The 13,800-nt window shown below is 50.3% G+C and overlaps 1 protein-coding gene across 1 annotated transcript in view; it reads right to left on the bottom strand.

Moving 5' to 3' along the window:
* Positions 1 to 2,672: 2,672 nt before the first annotated feature.
* LOC142297319 (uncharacterized) overlaps positions 2,673 to 13,800 on the bottom strand; it is a 38,999-nt gene continuing 27,871 nt past the window's right edge. The window contains exons 6-15 of the mRNA XM_075341556.1: positions 9,111 to 9,560; positions 8,807 to 9,014; positions 8,598 to 8,729; positions 7,637 to 7,767; positions 7,336 to 7,563; positions 7,137 to 7,247; positions 4,835 to 4,915; positions 3,912 to 4,752; positions 2,972 to 3,220; positions 2,673 to 2,703 (exon numbers count right to left, since the gene is read on the bottom strand). Of these exons, the coding sequence (XP_075197671.1) occupies positions 4,677 to 4,752; positions 4,835 to 4,915; positions 7,137 to 7,247; positions 7,336 to 7,563; positions 7,637 to 7,767; positions 8,598 to 8,729; positions 8,807 to 9,014; positions 9,111 to 9,560 (1,417 nt within the window). The 3' untranslated portion in view covers positions 2,673 to 2,703; positions 2,972 to 3,220; positions 3,912 to 4,676. The remainder of the gene's footprint in view (positions 2,704 to 2,971; positions 3,221 to 3,911; positions 4,753 to 4,834; positions 4,916 to 7,136; positions 7,248 to 7,335; positions 7,564 to 7,636; positions 7,768 to 8,597; positions 8,730 to 8,806; positions 9,015 to 9,110; positions 9,561 to 13,800) is intronic.

The following is a 13,800-nucleotide window of genomic DNA, read 5'->3' on the forward strand; positions in this document are numbered from 1 at the left end:
TGGGGGTCCCTGTTGGCTCCTGGGGGTCCCTGTTGGCTCCTGGGGGTCCCTGTTGGTCCCTGTTGGCTCCTGGGGGTCCCTGTTGGTCCCTGTTGGCTCCTGGGGGTCCCTGTTGGCTCCTGGGGGTCCCTGTTGGCTCCTGGGGGTCCCTGTTGGCTCCTGTTGGCTCTTGGGGGTCCATGTTGGTCCCTGTTGGCTCCTGGGGGTCCATGTTGGTCCCTGTTGGCTCCTGGGGATACCTGTGGGTCCCTGTTGGCTCCTGGGGGTCCCTGTTGGCTCCTGAGGGTCTCTGTTGGCTCCTGTTGGCACCTGGGGGTTCCTGTTGGTTCCTGTTGGCTCCTGGGGGTCCCTGTTGGCTCCTGGGGGTCCCTGTTGGTCCTTGTTGGCTCCTGGGGGTCCCTGTTGGTCCCTGTTGGCTCATGGGGGTCCCTGTTGGCTCATGGGGGTCCCTGTTGGCTCATGGGGGTCCCTGTTGGCTCATGGGGGTCCCTGTTGGTTCCTGTTGGCTCCTGGGGGTCCCTGTTTGTTCCTGTTGGCTCCTGGGGGTCCCTGTTGGCTCCTGGGGGTCCCTGTTGGTCCCTGTTGGCTCCTGGGGGTCCCTGTTGGTTCCTGGGGACCCTGTTGGTCCCTGTTGGCTCCTGGGGGGTTTATGTTGGTCCCTGTTGGCTCCTGGGGGTCCCTGTTGGCTCCTGGGGGTCCCTGTTGGCTCCTGGGGGTCCCTGTTGGCTCCTGGGGGTCCCTGTTGGCTCCTGGGGGTCCCTGTTGGTCCCTGTTGGCTCCTGGGGGTCCCTGTTGGTCCCTGTTGCTCCTGGGGGTCCCTGTTGGTCCCTGTTGGCTCCTGGGGGTCCCTGTTGGCTCCTGGGGGACCCTATTGGTCCCTGTTGGCTCCTGGGGGTCCCTGTTGGTCCCTGTTGGCTCCTGGGGGTCCCTGTTGGCTCCTGGGGGTCCCTGTTGGCTCCTGTTGGTCCCTGTTGGCTCCTGGGGGTCCCTGTTGGCTCCTGGGGGTCCCTGTTGGCTCCTGGGGGTCCCTGTTGGCTCCTGGGGGTCCCTGTTGGCTCCTGGGGGTCCCTGTTGGCTCCTGGGGGTCCCTGTTGGCTCCTGTTGGCTCCTGGGGGTCCCTGTTGGCTCCTGTTGGCTCCTGGGGGTCCCTGTTGGTTCCTGTTGGCTCCTGGGGGTCCGTTGGCTCCTGTTGGCTCCTGGGGGTCCGTTGGCTCCTGTTGGCTCCTGGGGGCTCCTGTTGGCTCCTGGGGGTCCCTATTGGCTCCTGGGGGTCCATGTTGGTCCCTGTTGGCTCCTGGGGGTCCCTGTTGGTCCCTGTTGGCTCCTGGGGGTCCCTGTTGGCTCCTGAGGGTCTCTGTTGGCTCCTGTTGGCACCTGGGGGTTCCTGTTGGTTCCTGTTGGCTCCTGGGGGTCCCTGTTGGCTCCTGGGGGTCCCTGTTGGTCCTTGTTGGCTCCTGGGGGTCCCTGTTGGTCCCTGTTGCTCCTGGGGTTCCCTGTTGGCTCATGGGGTTCCCTGTTGGCTCATGGGGGTCCCTGTTGGCTCATGGGGGTCCCTGTTGGCTCATGGGGGTCCCTGTTGGCTCATGGGGGTCCCTGTTGGCTCATGGGGGTCCCTGTTGGTTCCTGTTGGCTCCTGGGGGTCCCTGTTGGTTCCTGTTGGCTCCTGGGGGTCCCTGTTGGCTCCTGGGGGTCCCTGTTGGTCCCTGTTGGCTCCTGGGGGTCCCTGTTGGTTCCTGGGGACCCTGTTGGTCCCTGTTGGCTCCTGGGGGTTTATGTTGGTCCCTGTTGGCTCCTGGGGGTCCCTGTTGGCTCCTGGGGGTCCCTGTTGGCTCCTGGGGGTCCCTGTTGGCTCCTGGGGGTCCCTGTTGGTCCCTGTTGGCTCCTGGGGGTCCCTGTTGGCTCCTGGGGGTCCCTGTTGGTCCCTGTTGGCTCCTGGGGGTCCCTGTTGGCTCCTGGGGGTCCCTGTTGGCTCCTGTTGGCTCCTGGGGGACCCTATTGGTCCCTGTTGGCTCCTGGGGGTCCCTGTTGGTCCCTGTTGGCTCCTGGGGGTCCCTGTTGGCTCCTGGGGGTCCCTGTTGGCTCCTGGGGGTCCCTGTTGGCTCCTGTTGGCTCCTGGGGGTCCCTGTTGGCTCCTGGGGGCCCCTGTTGGCTCCTGGGGGCCCCTGGGTCCCTGTCCGGGCCCCTGGGACCCTGTCCGGGCCCCTGGGACCCTGTCCAGGCCCCTGGGACCCTGTCCTCTCCCCCGAGCTGGCTGAGGGGGGGGGGCAGCAGGGACACCCACAAGCCTGGAGAGGGGAGCAGGGACCCAAAATATACTTTTTTTTTTTGCTGCAGACGACTTTCCCTTAAGGCCCTGTCACACACATTGCTAAATCTGTGGCAGATCTGTGGTTGCAGTGAAATTGTGGACAATCAGTGGCAGGTTTGTGGCTGTGTACAAATGGAACAATATGTCCATGATTTCACTGCAACCACAGATCTGCCAAAGATTTATCTGTGTGTGACAGGGCCTTTACCCCTAAAATTTTGTTCAAATGATACTTTCTGCCCCCAGGCGGCAGTAGCAGAAGCTGCTTGACTTGTTACACCATGTAGGCCTACTTTAGAAAACACAAGACACAGATAAATATTAAAATGTCTTAATATTCTATTTCAGAAACATATATTAATGTCTAGTGATGACTGCTTTTACACATCTTCATTCTGTGGGAACAACAACAACAGTAAACATTAGCGAACTTTCCTTTATCTTTTCGAAACAGAACAGATAAACAAAAGTGACCCTGTATTGTCAGCTATTGAAATGTCCCTGCTGGGATACACATATGTCCTGTCTACCAGTCTAAAGATAGCCTGATTTGGGGGTATGGATCGCGTACAGTAACATTATTTTGTAAATTCTATTTGAATTCTAGTTTAAGGCATGAGAGGAAAAAAAAAAGCCTGTTTAGAAACAATGCCATACACGAACCTTCATACGTCAGACTGGTGGGGGGGGGTGCAGGCGACAGCCCTCTGTCGCTCCTCCTGGTGGGGGTGCAGGCGGCAGCCCTCTGTCGCTCCTCCTGGTGGGGGTGCAGGCGGCAGCCCTCTGTCGCTCCTCCTGGTGGGGGTGCAGGCGGCAGCCCTCTGTCGCTCCTCCTGGTGGGGGTGCAGGCGGCAGCCCTCTGTCTCCTCTCTGGCTGGCTTAGTGGGCCTCTGGATCTGCCGTTACTCGGTTCTGTAAAGACCTCTTATAGTATTCTGCACTGTGCTACATTTTAATTTTTTCTTTTTTTCTTTCTACAGAATGAAAACTGCAAGCTAGGAATGGTCAATGTTCCAGTTTTTCTTTTCTTTTTTTTCCTTGCTTAATTATTCAGTTTAATAAAATGTTTATAGTTTGACATGTTTGTTTTCTCTTATTTAATGTACATCATATGCACATATAATATATAGTGTGTATTACTAAGGTGAGAGCATTGGTGTATACAAATTTATATAAGTACTATTATATTGGGGGGTTTTTTCCCTTTCAGATTTGATGCCTGAACCATAATTTAAGGGGGAAAAAAAGCAACGTGAGCACAGCACTTGAGACCTGTCATAGACTTTGCTGCCCTCAGGATAGATATGCAGATTTTGATGCAGATTCTTAAAATCTGCATGAAAAAAGCATCAAACACAGCGTGGGCACAGGGCCTAAGATGGTCTTGGGTGAAATGCAGTTGTGGTGGTAGGGTTTGAGTATTATTCTTGTTCTCTGGCTACCTTCACAGAGACATTTAGAGCAATGCTGGCCCACTGCAATATTCAAGGGCCACAAACAATACGAGTTTTTTGGGGCCTTTGCAGCTGGGTCTTGGCGCAAACTGGTGCCCGGCTGGCGGGTTCTCGGTGCAGACAGGGCAGAGTGGGCTGCAAGATTTTACCTGACACTGTTGTGGGCTGTATCCTCTGGCACGGCTGTATCCTCTGGCACGGCTGTATCCTCTGGCACGGCTGTATCCTCTGGCACGGCTGTATCCTCTGGCACGGCTTTATCCTCTGGCACGGCTTTATCCTCTGGCACGGCTTTATCCTCTGGCACGGCTTTATCCTCTGGCACGGCTGTATCCTCTGGCACGGCTGTATCCTCTGGCACGGCTGTATCCTCTGGCACGGCTGTATCCTCTGGCACGGCTGTATCCTCTGGCACGGCTGTATCCTCTGGCACGGCTGTATCCTCTGGCACGGCTTTATCCTCTGGCACGGCTTTATCCTCTGGCACGGCTTTATCCTCTGGCACGGCTTTATCCTCTGGCACGGCTTTATCCTCTGGCACGGCTTTATCCTCTGGCACGGCTTTATCCTCTGGCACGGCTTTATCCTCTGGCACGGCTTTATCCTCTGGCACGGCTGTATCCTCTGGTGCATTTTTATTTTGTAAAGTTTATTTGAATTCTAGTTACAGAGACAAGGCATGAGGGAAATACAACGGCTCAGACATCTGACTAGTTTTCATTGGCGATGCCATTTAAACCTCCATTTGTCAGAATTATTTCATCACTGCCGTTTATCACCTCCAGTTTGTCCCTATAGCTAGAATAGAAATAGTTAACAGTACATTTATAAGACAATATTCACCTGGTATTGGACCTAAAATGGGGAAAAAAAAGCACAACATGGAATTAATAAACTTTTTAAACACGAAAAATTCAATCGTCGATTCTCCTCAATATGAGCCTAGGGATAAGCTTCATTCTTATGGGCGGATCCCTGCAGTCGTCATCTCTTTAAATGAAAAAAAGGAATACCTATGTTAAAACAGGTTTGTGGTTTAAAGACGAGATCAATGAACATATTCACTTATTACCCGGGCTGTTTCCTTTTCCTCAACACCCTCCCAGTCGTCGTGGATCTTGTGCGGACACTGGACGGGATAGATTCTGTCGGCCTGAAATAAACAATAATATTAGTATACACCCTGACGATGCACACATGATCACTGCTCTTCTAGCAAGTCCAGCTCATCCCACAGAAGCAGCTGCGCTCACTCACTGTGCGGTCACTGGCATAAGACCGCTTTACACAGGACATCTGTCAGGCATTGAAGTGGCCAGGGTATTAAATTGCTGTGAATCCCAGAGACTTAACTTTTGAGTGACAGACACTGAATGCCCTGTAAGGTGCCATGTTTACACGACCTGATAGCCAACCAAATGTGCTCATTTGAGCAATAATTCAGTAAACTGCTGGGCTGTGTAAAGTTACCCTTAGGGTAGAGTGACACTTGTGCATAGTAACTGAGGAGAGAGCATCAGATGCAATATGCTAATGACCCTCGGATCCCGCTCGCTGCAAGCGTGAGCAGAGTGTCATGCCGCTGTGATCCATTCCTGAGAGCAGATCCTAGCTGCGGAAGAGAGATTAATCCCCTCTTCTCCTCCATTGTCAGCCTGTGCACATATCGCACTGCACTAGGATGACATCTGAGAGCAGTCCGATGTTTCTCCCTCACCCACAGACTTGTATGGACGAGTGAAGAGACTCACAGACCATGGCAGCATGCTGCGATTTTTTTTTTTTTCCTTAGTCCAATTAGGGCTGAGAAAAAAAAAAAAACTTGCAGAGGTGAGCTGCTGTATTGTCTTAAATGGGGCCAAATGCAATGCCAGATTTCTCTCACATTGCTCTCATGCGCCATTGTGACTCTACCCTTAGAGTGCGTGCCCACGATCAGGGCTGGCAGTGTGTCGCCCTGGGCAAGCCAGGGGACACGGGTAACAACACCACCACACCCCACACTCCAGGTAGGCACACCTGCTAACCCAAAAATCCTTGTTGCCTCCCTCCAAGAGTCTGTTGATGCACACCAGGGGGTGGGCCAGGCGGTTGGCTCCGCCCATCTAGGAGCTCACAGCTCTGGAGGCAGGAAGTGACGAGGCAGAGTAGCCCAGGCAGGGCTTGAGTAAAGAGCAGATAGCTCAGGGACGAGCTTGAGTGCAGTTCTGTCAGGGAGGAGGAGTGACAGGAGTGAAGTGAAGCCCAGGCAGGGCAAGTGTGAGGAGCTAAGAGAGAAAGTAAAGCAACTAAGTGAAAGTGACAGAAGGAAGACAGCCTGAGAGCCCAGCTGTGTGTAGGGCTAGAACAGCAAGGTCAGCGACGGCGGTGACTGTCCGGAGTGGGACAGTTCGGAAGTTCCTGGAAGGACCCCGTTGGCTGTGTGCCCGGTGGTCTGGAGCAGTGTTCCGAAGGACAGTCAGCACCAGGGCAGGGGCCTCTCGGACCCCGGCAAGGCTAGGAGTCGCCCAATTTGCCGAATCCGTCAGTGAAGGGGACGTAGATCCCCCAACAACAAAGTCCCGATTGACGGCAACAGCCCGACCATTACCGGGGAGACACCGCCACCGCCAAGGCACCAGTTTCCCCAGGGCCAGCGCCTGCGGGCAAAGTGTAGAGCTCCTCCGGCCCAGATTGCAGTCGGGGAGCGGGTAACCGGAGGGAATCCACCGCTACCATCAGACAACATCGGTGCAAAGAAGAGTAACATCACCGTCACCTACCGGGAGTGCAGGTGCAGCCGTCTGTGGGACCGTCCTACCAGCCGTTGGTTTACCGTACAAACTGTGTCCGTGTGTCAGGCTGAGTGAGTACCACAGTGCCGCAAGGCACAGCGCTGCCCCCGCGTCCCTGCGCCCTCCAGGCCCTACACTTCACATCTCATCACCGGGCCCCGGGATCACCAACCCCTACCCACGGAGGGGCAACACAACACCTGGCTGCTCCCATCACCATCCCCGGGAACCCCACACTGAGCAGCGGTGGTGCAGTCACCACAACCGTGGGTGGCGTCACGAACTATAACCCCAACAAACACCCCCCTTTCACTCACGGGCGAGGAGTGTCGCTCGAGACACCCCGGGATCCGGCCCGCAGCTCGAGCCACCAGGAGCAACTGCCGGACCCGAGCAGAAGGGGTGAGCGCGGTGTGCTGACACCCTCCTCCCCGCCCGCGACAGCAGCGTTTGGGATGTAGCGTGTTTCTGCTGCTTCCAAAACACTGCATTGTACAGTACAAGCATAGTGGACATGATTTCTAGAAATCACATGCTCGCTGTGCTTGTTTTTTCCGCAGCAAACATTGACCTGTGGCACTGATTTAAAGGTATACCCACCTTGGATTTAAACTTGAGTCACCGGGTACTTCTTCAAGTTGGGCACTGGTAGCATCGACTTCCTGGGCCTGGACCCTTTGCTCCTCTTCTCTGCTGCTTCCTTCTGCTGCTCTGTAGGGGAGACAGAAAACAAACTTAAATTCTGGCAACAGTTTATGTACAAATATGAAATCATCATATCTGCATTGCAATGAATTACCTTGAGGTGCTGGGCTGGGTTTCCCTTGGTCTGCCTGCTCCTGCAACCAGTTGGAACACTTCACAGAGGTCCCCTAAGGTTTTCTCCCTGTAGTTCCTCTCCGCTGTCATGTTCGAATGGCTTAAGTATTTCGAGAACAGATACTTCTCTTTCTCTGTCAGTTTAGACACGGTCCATGTCTGACAGACTTTTCTGACCAGCTTACTGGAGATATTTTCAACATTATACCTAGAAAGGAATAGAGTAGATCGTAAATACATGGCACAATATTTAAAGTATAGTTTTTTGACTTATCACTTACTTTTTGTGGTAGCGTGTAAGGTCGTTGGATACGTTATAAATTTTTATTCCTGAAGTCGATAAGAAGAAGTTATTCGGGCTGTCTCGTGTGGCCAGCACCGGTCTCACTTCTGAAAAGTAAACGTTAAACCACTGTGGAAAAAAACAAAGAAACCACTTGTTAGATTTTGAATGGGGCTTTTGAATGTTACTGTAAGAAGATTTCAACACGACAATTTCTTACTGGAGTCCACAACAGTGCCCACATGAGAGAGGGATCTGCTCCACCAGAACAGGAAAACTTCAGGGTAAAAATACGGTACCTCTTCTAAGGCTCAGTTGGGATTTCTGAGCAGGAGAGGGGCTACCGCTGGGTTATCTTAATAAATAGAAAAGTCACCTCTGCGCCAACTGCATCGGAGGAGAAGTACCACCCTTTTATTCTGTAGGTTTACTGTCCTGGTGGGGCGGATCCCCCTCAAGTCTAAGATACACGGCGAGTAATACGGAGCGAGTGTAATGCGATAAAAAAAAAAAACAACTCATTCCACTTGGACCAATATTACTCTATGGGGCAACTCCCATGAGCGATTATTTTCTCAGCCCTAATCAGACCGAGAAAACAGTCGCAGCATGCTGCGAGTGTTCTGCGAGCTTGTTTCACTCGCACCCATTCAAGTCTATGGGGGCGAGAGAAACATCGTATTGCTCTCACATTAAACCGGTGTAACGCAAGAGCAGTGCGATTCTCGCATCAGCCAGCAATAGAGGAGATAGGGAGACCAATCCCTTCCTCTCCTCTGCAGCGCCTGCCCACCCCTCCGCAGCTGTGGTGTGATCGGACCACAGTCACGTGTCACTCGCATGACACACAGCTCCCGCTGTGCTGCTAGCGTGAGCCGAGTGTCATGCGAGGACTCGTAGTAATCCCCGTATGGCCTCGGCCTAATGTGTGTGCTGTCGCTACGACCGGAAAATCTTACCTCCTCTTCTTCTTGATTGAGAACAAAGCACGCTACTTGTTGGGCAGCAGTTTTATGGGATTTAACGCCAACAACTGCCAGTTCTTCTTGATTTTGATGCAAGTAATGCATCCTTTCCGTCCACTCAGAAACCTGTGAATCAATACATGGGAAAGTTGGAGAGACAGATGGTTTTATAGGACAATAAGGAGAAGCAGGTTTTTACTTACGGTCATATTTTTGGCAACTCCTGGTCTTAGCAAGTGTCGTAGTACAATTAGGGCTTCAAGATAATAAAGTATATTCAGCTGAGCCTCTTGATCTCGGGATCCTTCTTTGACGTCCTCGATGGCTTGTAAGAACGCTGGCTTTGCGACATTCAAAAGCGCCCGACATTGCTCTGGTGTTTTGTCGGTTTTCTGCAATTCTAGGTAAGGCCTATTAAAGAATGTGAAGACGGTAAAAAAAAAAAAAAAAAAAAAAAAAAAAAAATTGTGGATACCCAGGAAGGATAAATGATAGCTCATGACATACCTTTTGCTAACCACCTCTTTTGCAATTCCCTTAGAAAAGGTCTTCTGGATGTCCATAATCACCTTCTTGAAATATTTCATGATCTTATAAAGTTTTCTGTTTTGCCGCGTTACATCGGTCGCAAACAGCAGGTAGTGTACAAATCTCCGGACATGCTTCAAGTAGTTGGAGGCGGTTTGGTTGCACAGGCCAATGTCTTTGAGCTTTTTGAAGAATGAGCGTGCTTTCTCAATCTTCTTTGCAAAATTGAGGCTCACACGGCGCTTGTCCATAAAATACAGAAACCTCGACACATTTTCAACTTTTTGCTTGTAACTCTCCAGTTTACAGTGGTTTTGTAAATAGTCAGAAAAACCTTGTAGGATTGGATCGGACGAAGGATGGCGATTATACAATCCTGCTTCTTGCATTTTGATCCTCAAAGTAACACTCCATTTTATCCTTGAAGATCTATACATTTGGAGGAAACAGATTACAACCTTGATTAAAAAAAAAACAAAAAACAAACCCATATATGTATGTACAAGAGACAGACCAGGGTGGGAAGAAAGCAGGGAGAGAGAGAGAGAGACAGAGAGAGAGAGACAGAGACAGAGACAGAGAGAGAGAGACACAGAGACAGAGAGAAAGAGAGAGAGACACACACACACAGAGAGAAAGAGAGACAGAGACAGAGACACTGGACACTGAAGGAGCAGGACACTGTAAGATGAGCTCCTGATTCAACCACAGTTTATACCTTATAATGAGCAGATTGGAGGACATAATACGGAAATCTACAGATATGACGGAGTACTAAGCACACTGGACAAACTTTAAGGATTTTAAGCAATGACAAGAAAAATCACAAGAAAAATTAATACACAGATGGAAAAGGAGGACAAGATTGCCTAGTGGAAACCCAGCAAACAGACCACCATCAAACCCTACCAGCACTGCGCATCCCCAAGGTAAGGGCTCCATGCCAATACACTGCTAAAATAAGAATTGATCGTATATTACGCATTAGAAAATATAAAAGAAAGACCTTTAAAATGAAACAACACGGGGATAGCACTGTAGTCAATGCAGGAGACCTGGAGAAGGCAACTGGAGCCAGCAGGGGGTCTGACACATTAGTGATAACCTTCCCTGAGAATGCCAAATCCAAGGAAGCTAGAAAAGCCATAAAACTGGACTCTATGAAGAAAAACCCAGAGACACTACTAATAGACTCTAATGAACAGGGGGAAAAAACAAATCTGTTATTCTACTCAGGGCACCATGAAGCCTGGGACCAGACTCTCAGCAAACATTACAAGAACATAAAAAAACAGGGCATTAGCAGGGGCAAACAAATTAGAGTACAGGATGAGGAGGACCCTGAGACCTTTAATCTCTCCATAAATATGTATAGAAATGGAACTATCATGGTCCAAGGAACGGAACAAAAAATGGAGGAATTTCATCAACAATTCCAGCACATTAAAAACCAAGTGAAAACCCTAATGAAGGAAGCATATCCACAAGTGACCAGACCACAGCAGACAGAATCTCCAGCCACCCCCCAGCCCCATCTACATCTCAATCATCACAACCCCCCAGGGATATACTCAGAGACTGCTTGGCCCAATTAGAATGCGAGTTTATTCAATTCAAAGAAGAATTTCAAAGAAGCCAAGGTGAGAAAAATGCAAATGACCAACTGAGGGGGGAAATATCAAGTGTGAAAACAGACCTGTGGGAATTGCAAAGGTCACTTCAAGAGCTGCAGGAAGAAAATGCATACCTCAAAAGAAGAAATAACCCAGCTAAAATCCTCAATCCTACAACAAAAACTAGAGAGGGCACCTCAAAGTATAAGCACTCCCCCAAAACAAATGCCTGCACCAACTACCCTGGTGCCAGATATATCACGGCCTGCGACAACCTCAGCCAGACGGACTCTACACATAACCCCAGCAATAACAATACAGCCCCACAAGCACAGCATATCAGGGTGTCCAACACCCCTGGACCCAACAACACGAAGGAAACCGCTACCATCAACCCCAGCAATGACAATACAGCCCCACCAGCACAGCAAATCAGGGTATCCAACACCCCTAGACAACAATACAAAGGAAACCCCTACCATCAACCCCAGCAATTAAAATGCATCATCACAACAAACAAGGGCAACCAACACTCAGAGACCCAACACACAGAAAAAAAATGGCCCAAATAAAACACTGGATCCTGATATAGTCCTAATAGACTCAAATGGGAAATACCTGGACACTCAGAGACTGTTTCCGACGGCTCGGGTTATAAAAATTCACTGCTCAACGATCCCACAAGCAGAGGAGGTGATCAGTAACCCATATTTCACCGAGCCCACACACCTCATACTACACACCGGCACAAACGATATCCACCAAGAGACAGTCACAAAGGACCTATCAAAACTCGCACTAGCAGCCCAGCAAAAATTCCCCAGAACCAAAATAATCCTGTCTGCCCTGCTTCCAAGGAAAGATGTACACCAACAAATAACCCAGCAAATCAACTCAGAGCTGGCCACCAGTATTACCTCAGCACCAAACATACAGCTGGCAAGACACCCCGAAATAACGCTCCATCACCTCTATGACGACAAACACCTCAATAAACAAGGAGTCAGCCATCTAGCAAAAGAGCTAAAGGACATGGTTCTAAACAGACCTCCAAGACCACAAGCAAGACACCCACCAAACAGATGGCAGCCCACAGAGATCCCCGGAGAGAGCCCACAGAGATGGCAGAAATACTCAAGACCACATGCCCCAAAATGGCAATACAAAGCAACAGAGGGCAGCAACATGGCAGAAATAAGGACATTGCTCAACACATTGTGCAGCAAACTCTTAGGACACTACTAAAATATGCCACCCAAACCCACCACTAAATCCGGTTATGTCCTATGAAAAATCTATCCTTCCTCATTATAAGGTATATCAACTAAATATGACATCCTTAGTTATCAGCAGCTGGAACATTCAAGGATTGAATGCCTCAGCTTTTGGGTCCAAGACAAATGACCCAGACTTCAAACAAAGGCTAAAGAACATTGACATCCAGATCCTCCTGGAGACATGGGCCCGGGCAGAGGAGGAATCTCTCGTACCCATGGGATACAAGGAATTTTCTGTCTCCGCCCAGAAAAACAAGAACACCAAACACGGCCGCTGCTCAGGGGGCATACTAATATGGTACAAGGAGGAGATCCAAGAACATATCAAGGCAATAAAAAGAGGAGAAAGCCATATCTGGATGCAGATAAGCAGCTCCATCCTCACCTCTCAGCAGGACATCTACCTCTGCGCAGCCTACATCCCTCCATCAGAATCCCCATACTATAAGCCGGACATCTATGAGGAACTGCAGAGGGAGGCTGCCCAATTCCAGTCCAAAGGTAAGGTGCTCATCTGTGGAGACCTGAACGCCAGGACAGGTACAGAGAAGGACTACCTGTCACCTGACGGAAACACATACGTCCTGGGAGATGAGCCCTTCTACAGAGACTCAGTACAGACAACAAGAAACAGCTATGACAGAGTGGTGAATAAAAGCGGCAGAAAACTGCTGAACCTGTGCCGGAGCTTGGGGCTGCATATACTGAACGGGCGCACCAGGGGGGACTCATTAGGGAGATTTACACTAAACTCCCACACGGGCAGTAGTGTAGTGGATTATGCCATAACAGACATAGACCCAGCAAACAAATGCCTTCATAGTCACCCCCGACACCCACATGTCAGACCACAACCAGACACTGCTGTACCTGAGATCCACGGACAAGTCACCCACACAAAAGCCCCACTTGAGCGGTCTCCACAATTTGCCACCATCCTTCAAGTGGTCCAAACAGTTAGCCATTGAATACACCAACATGACCAACAGAACAGAGATTAAAGAGCTGCTTGTAGACTTTCACACAAAATCCTATACATCAAACCAGCAAGGGGTCAACCTGGCAGTAAACGACTTTAATAACCTCCTATATACCATGGCAGAGCTAGCAGGCCTCAGAAGGACCAACTCCAAGAGACCTATAAATAAACAAGGCCAAAAATGGTTTGATAAAGAATGCAAGGCACTGCGCAACTCCCTAAGGATAGCCTCAAATCAAAAAACACAGAGACCCGGACAACAAGGAGCTAAGAGTGGTCCATGACACCCTACAGAGGCAATACAAGCGAACCCTCAAGGAGAAAAAACAAAAGCACATCTCCCACAAACTGCAGCAGCTCGAAGACTCCCTCCAGGACAACTCATTCTGGGAGACATGGAGCCATATCGGTACAAGTCCCAAGCAAAGCACCCTCCACATTCAAAATGGCAATATCTGATCTGGCACAGCTACTTCAAGGGCCTCTACAAGAATATCCCAGAAGACGACCTAACCCCAGAACAAGAGCATATAATGACTAAACTGAGGGACATGGAGGAGACAATCAAGGACTTTCAAAATCCTCTGGACATACCAATCAGTGTGCTGGAAATAAAAGACAGAATCAAACTGCTAAAATGTAAGAAGGCCGCGGGCAGTGACGGCATCCTGCCTGAGATGATCAAATACAGTTCCCCAGATATCCATGCAGCACTGGCTAAACTATTCACCCACGTCCTGAGTGCCGGCTACTTCCCTCAAAGCTGGAATCAAGGTCTCATAACGCCCATCTACAAGGAT

This window comes from Anomaloglossus baeobatrachus, chromosome 3 (assembly GCF_048569485.1).
Source record: "Anomaloglossus baeobatrachus isolate aAnoBae1 chromosome 3, aAnoBae1.hap1, whole genome shotgun sequence".
Classification (NCBI taxonomy): Eukaryota; Metazoa; Chordata; class Amphibia; order Anura; family Aromobatidae; genus Anomaloglossus; species Anomaloglossus baeobatrachus.